General features: G+C 48.5%; 1 protein-coding gene across 1 annotated transcript in view; it reads right to left on the minus strand.

Annotated features, from left to right (window-relative positions):
- Nucleotides 1-5,646, minus strand: part of LOC126262998 (trypsin beta-like) — a 45,577-nt gene extending 39,931 nt beyond the window's left edge. The window contains exon 1 of the mRNA XM_049959955.1: nucleotides 5,465-5,646. Within this exon, the coding sequence (XP_049815912.1) occupies nucleotides 5,465-5,634 (170 nt within the window). The 5' untranslated portion in view covers nucleotides 5,635-5,646. The remainder of the gene's footprint in view (nucleotides 1-5,464) is intronic.
- Between the last annotated feature and the right edge of the window lie 354 nt (nucleotides 5,647-6,000).

Consider the following 6,000-nt stretch of genomic DNA (forward strand, 5'->3'; position numbering starts at 1 on the left):
TTCAGGAGCGTCAGAACAGATTGAGAAAGTTACAAACAGGAGATGGTGGAGATGATATAGACAAAGATGCCATTAGGACAACAGCACATGAAATACGGGGGGAAACAAGGAGACTTAGGAATAAGACTGGTATGCTGAAGAATATAGACAGGCAGTGGAACAGAAAAAGGAAGGAAGGCTGAAATGCTTGCCGCGGAATACTACACTCCTGGAAATGGAAAAAAGAACACATTGACACCGGTGTGTCAGACCCACCATACTTGCTCCGGACACTGCGAGAGGGCTGTACAAGCAACGATCACACGCACGGCACAGCGGACACACCAGGAACCGCGGTGTTGGCCGTCGAATGGCGCTACCTGCGCAGCATTTGTGCACCGCCGCCGTCAGTGTCAGCCAGTTTGCCGTGGAATACGGAGCTCCATCGCAGTCTTTAACACTGGTAGCATGCCGCGACAGCGTGGACGTGAACCGTATGTGCAGTTGACGGACTTTGAGCGAGGGCGTATAGTGGGCATGCGGGAGGCCGGGTGGACGTACCGCCGAATTGCTCAACACGTGGGGCGTGAGGTCTCCACAGTACATCGATGTTGTCGCCAGTGGTCGGCGGAAGGTGCACGTGCCCGTCGACCTGGGACCGGACCGCAGCGACGCACGGATGCACGCCAACACCGTAGGATCCTACGCAGTGCCGTAGGGGATCGCACCGCCACTTCCCAGCAAATTAGGGACACTGTTGCTCCTGGGGTATCGGCGAGGGCCATTCTCAACCGTCTCCATGAAGCTGGGCTACGGTCCCGCACACCGTTAGGCCGTCTTCCGCTCACGCCCCAACATCGTGCAGCCCGCCTCCAGTGGTGTCGCGACAGGCGTGAATGGAGGGACGAATGGAGACGTGTCGTCTTCAGCGATGAGAGTCGCTTCTGCCTTGGTGCCAATGATGGTCGTATGCGTGTTTGGCGCCGTGCAGGTGAGCGCTACAATCAGGACTGCATACGACCGAGGCACACAGGGCCAACACCCGGCATCATGGTGTGGGGAGCGATCTCCTACACTGGCCGTACACCACTGGTGATCGTCGAGGGGACACTGAATAGTGCACGGTACATCCAAACCGTCATTGAACCCATCGTTCTACCATTCCTAGACCGGCAAGGGAACTTGCTGTTCCAACAGGACAATGCACGTCCGCATGTATCCCGTGCCACCCAACGTGCTCTAGAAGGTGTAAGTCAACTACCCTGGCCAGCAAGATCTCCGGATCTGTCCCCCATTGAGCATGTTTGGGACTGGATGAAGCGTCGTCTCATGCGGTCTGCACGTCCAGCACGAACGCTGGTCCAACTGAGGCGCCAGGTGGAAATGGCATGGCAAGCCGTTCCACAGGACTACATCCAGCATCTCTACGATCGTCTCCATGGGAGAATAGCAGCCTGCATTGCTGCGAAAGGTGGATATACACTGTACTAGTGCCGACATTGTGCATGCTCTGTTGCCTGTGTCTATGTGCCTGTGGTTCTGTCAGTGTGATCATGTGATGTATCTGACCCCAGGAATGTGTCAATAAAGTTTCCCCTTCCTGGGACAATGAATTCACGGTGTTCTTATTTCAATTTCCAGGAGTGTAGATCAAATCAGGTATTATGTAATGAAAAGAGACTAGAGATAGCAACATGTAGGAGGAAAAAAAGGGAAGCCAAGAAGGGAAAGATGGAGGAGATTGAATAGCACCACCAAAGAAATGAAAGCAGAAAATTCTACAAGAAAATTAAAGAAGGAACTGAAGAATATAGACCGAAAACAACTGCGTGTAAGGACAAAGAGGGAAATCTGCTGACAGATAGACAAGGTGTTCTGGATAGATGGAGAGAATACTTCAAGCGAATTTTGGAGGGCAATCTTATCAGGAATGAGCAGCCACTCTATTATACCGCAGATCCAGAAATAGAGGAACCAACATTAGAGGAAGTCCGGAAGATAGTTTATTGTCTAAAAGTTACAAAGCATCGGGAACAGACGAAATAACTGCAAAATATTACCTGTTTATTTCCAAATTGATCACCATAACTGTTACTACATCCATTCCACTGTGAGACAAGACGGTCAATGCCTTCATGGAAGAAAGTTTCCGGTTGTCTACTGTAGTAAATCAAGACCTGTGGGAATTTCTTCCTTTGACAGAAATAAGGGACACCACCTCTATCATAGCCATATTTGACATGGTCTTGGATGTTTATAAAATTTTCTAGTACTCAGGCGAAATTCTGCCACATACACATTTTTCCGTTTATGTATCGGTAGTTACTTACGCTACAATATTATAACATGAAAATCAGTGTTTCAGTAAAGATTAGTAAAAGCGTGTAAAACAGAATATTATCACTTATTATTTTGTAAGGCCATTTTAAGGCATTCGAGACCACTGAATGTATTTATATTGTAACTAATCTTCATAAGCTGATCCACAAACGTATTAGTTGGTTGGTTTAAAAGAGGGGAGGGAGAGGTACCAAACAGCTAGGTCATCGGTCCCTCGTTCCAGTTAAAATAATTCCACAAGGGGGGGGGGGGGGCGGAGTAAAACAAACGGGACACACAAAACAATGCTGGAAGAAAGGAAAACCATAAGAACGACGGAAGGGCACCAAAAACTAAAATAGACAAAAGTGGACAAGAAAACCACAGAGAGAGGCAAGAGACAGGAGAAGGGATAAAAACAAGAGAGCAAATGACCGTTGATGGCCGACCACGAGAATAAAAAGGATAAGCCAGACGCTCTGCGACACATTAAAATGGCTGGCTCTGAGCACTATGGGACTCAACTGCTGAGGTCATTAGTCCCCTGACACATTAAAACATCCAGCCTAAAAGCACTAGGGCGAAGAACACAAAGGGACAAAGGACATGCTCTAAGAATTAGATCGAACGCTTCCTATAGGGACCGCTCAGCAACACACAGGTGGAGCGTACAAAATGCAGAAGTCCTCTGCATACAGATAAGGTGAGACGGACAGCCCTAAAGCTGCTGCTTGACTGTTAATAGCCACTAAAAATAGATACACACTCAATACAGAGCTTTTCGTAAGTAAAAAAAGACGGCAACAAGGTGCTGGCGTCTGGAAAAGGCTGTTCCGATGGCAGACTCAAGAGACACAAGATTATCAGTGGTGGAGCGACCCTGGCGGAATCTGCCCTGGCATGCAGCCAGTAGGCCACGTGACTCCAGGACCCAACCCAACCGCCGACACCATACGTTCTAGTAGCTTAGAAAGAATATTGGTGAGGCTGATGGGCCGATAGCTATCCACATCAAGAGGGATTTTTCCGGGTTCGAGCACAGATATGAAGGTGATCTCCCTCAATTGTGACGGAAAGACACCATAGCACCAGATAAGGTTGAAGATGACGAGGAGATGTCGCTTATAGTCAGACGAGAGATGTTTAAGCATCTGTGGATCAGATCTGGTCCAGGAGCTGTGTCAGGGCAATGTGCAAGGGCACTGCGGTGCTCCCACTCTGTAAATGGGGAGCTATAGGGTTCAATGTGGCGTGTAGTGTACGAAAGGACTTGCCCTTCTTTCATCCGCCGTTTGAGAGTGCGAAAGGCTCAGGAGCGGAGGAGGGGGGGGGGGTGTAATTCTCTGACGCAGAAGCTCGAGCATAGTGCTCAGGAAAGAGCTCGGCAGTCGCGTTGGCGTAGGTAGACAACATGCCATCGATATCGATGGTAACGCCAGGGACACCTGTTGGGGTCTGGTACCCACAAACACGTCTGATCTTCATCCCAACTTGGGAAGGTGATGTATGGCACCCACTGGTAGAGACATACCTCTCTCAACTCTCCTGTTTCTGTCTTTTAATAAGCTGGCGAACGCGGGAACGGAGCCGTTAAAGGCTATTAGATGCTCTAGGGAAGGGTGCCGCTTATATCGCTGTAGGGCTCGCCGACGATCTTTTATTGCCTCAGCGACTTCCGGCGACCACCAAGGTACTGACTTTCGCCGGGGGCACCCTAAAGAACGAGGGATCGCGTTTTCCGCCGCAGAAATTATCGTTGTCAAATGTTTTTATTCCAGTCTTTGATCACAATATCAGCGTAGCCACTTGCAATAATGACCGTGTGGATAATGTGGCCCATTCTACACCTTATTTTAGATCTATGTGACGATGCTGTGCTGATTATATTTATATGTTTTGACGATGCCATTATGGGTTTATCACTTTAGGACATGGTGTAGAAAAGATCTGAGGATTGTCATTACGGACTGAAACCGGTCATCGTCAAAAGAATTGAAATTGTGATCAAAGATTGAAATAAGAAACATTTGACAGTATTTGATCACTGTTCGTATACGCGACTATGTCGCAGCTGGTGGAATTATCGTTATAGTGACCCGCTCGACCACAACATCGATGACTTTATATGAGGGATATCCAACAGCGACAGCAGGAGTTAAGGCTTCCCAGTCAGCCTTGTTGAAAGCCCATCTGGGTAGGTGTCTGTGGGCATGACGCCAGGGGAGTGACAGGAAGATGGGGAAGTGGTCACTACCAAACAGGTCGTCATGTGCTCTCCAGTGGATAGATGGGAGAAGGCCAGGACTGCAAATCGAAAAATCAATCGCCGAATATGTTCCATGTGCCACACTGAAGTGTGTGTGTGTGAAGGGGGGGCAGCTGTATTTAAGAGGCTGCTGAGGTCGACTTGTGACAGCAAAATTTCGACATCTCTGCCAGGGGTTATGGGTGTTAAATCTCTCAAAAGTAGCAAAGGTTTAGGGAGTGGATCAATCAGTGCAGCCAGTACGTTCAGGGGTAATGCAGCATCTGGAGGGAGATATACATAGCAGACAGTTATTTCCTGGATCGTCTGTATCCTGACAGCCACATCTTCAAGAGAAGTTTGAAGGGGCAGATGTTCACTACATACCGAGTTCAGGACACAGACACAAACTTCACCTAACACTCTATTATGGTCGCTACAGTACCTGTGACATACCTTATAGCCACAGAGGGCAGGGTCCGCATTGCCAAGAACCAGGTTTCCTGGAGGGCAATGCAGAAAGGAGGTGTAAAGCTTAACAGTTGCTGTAGCTCAGCCATGCAGTGGAAAAAACCGCCGCAATTCCACTGGAGGATGACGTGATCGTGAGGCTGGGAAGGCATGGAACATTCAATGAGGCAGTTTATGCCTCAGGGTCACCTGCTGCCACCGACTTATTGCCTGAGCAGTCTATATCCATTATGTCTGAGGGTCTGGCGGGATGTAGGTCCTCAGCAGATGCCAGAATCGCCACCTCATCCTCAGATGCAGTGCATGTAGGTAATGGTAGTGTGGGCCTCACTGCTACTAACTAAATTTCACTACCGGTAACTTCTGACGCTGATCATTTTTGGTTGTGTGGCGGGCGCTAGTTTTTTACTGCGTGTGTGTTTTGTACTTTGAATTTAGCAGAGCACTCACGTGATAAAGTAGAGCTGCCAGGGGTACTGCGTGATGTTGGCGGGCGCCCCGCCGACTATCCTTCCGCTGAGCCGCGGCCTCGAAGGGATGGCGAGGTTCCTGACGGCCGCGTAAGCGCCGGCGGCGCTCAGCGCAAAAGCCAAGAGCACCAGCTGTCCTAGTCGAGACATCTCTGCAGGAAGTCTGCGGCTGCTTTGTATTGCCCACTCTTTATATCTGCTGATATAGTATTTTCCGTCTGGCAACTTAAACAACTTGATTATAGAATAATCTCACAGAGGGATGTACTTGATCGCTCTTTGTTATCGAAATCTTAATTTGCGATGCTTAGACTCGCTTGATAACTACGACGAATAAACAATTTAGTGATCATCAAATACATGTTGTCTCTGTGTCTAAGGGCTACTATCAGTATGAAAAGCTGTCGCTTTGGGACCCAAAGTCTTTAAGGAATTTTAATCAATTGTATTCACCTTTACGAGGGCCATTCACTAAGTAGTGCAAACAATTTTTTTGTGAAAGCAGGTTGGCTTTAT

Source organism: Schistocerca nitens, chromosome 6, assembly GCF_023898315.1.
Source record: "Schistocerca nitens isolate TAMUIC-IGC-003100 chromosome 6, iqSchNite1.1, whole genome shotgun sequence".
Taxonomy (NCBI): Eukaryota; Metazoa; Arthropoda; class Insecta; order Orthoptera; family Acrididae; genus Schistocerca; species Schistocerca nitens.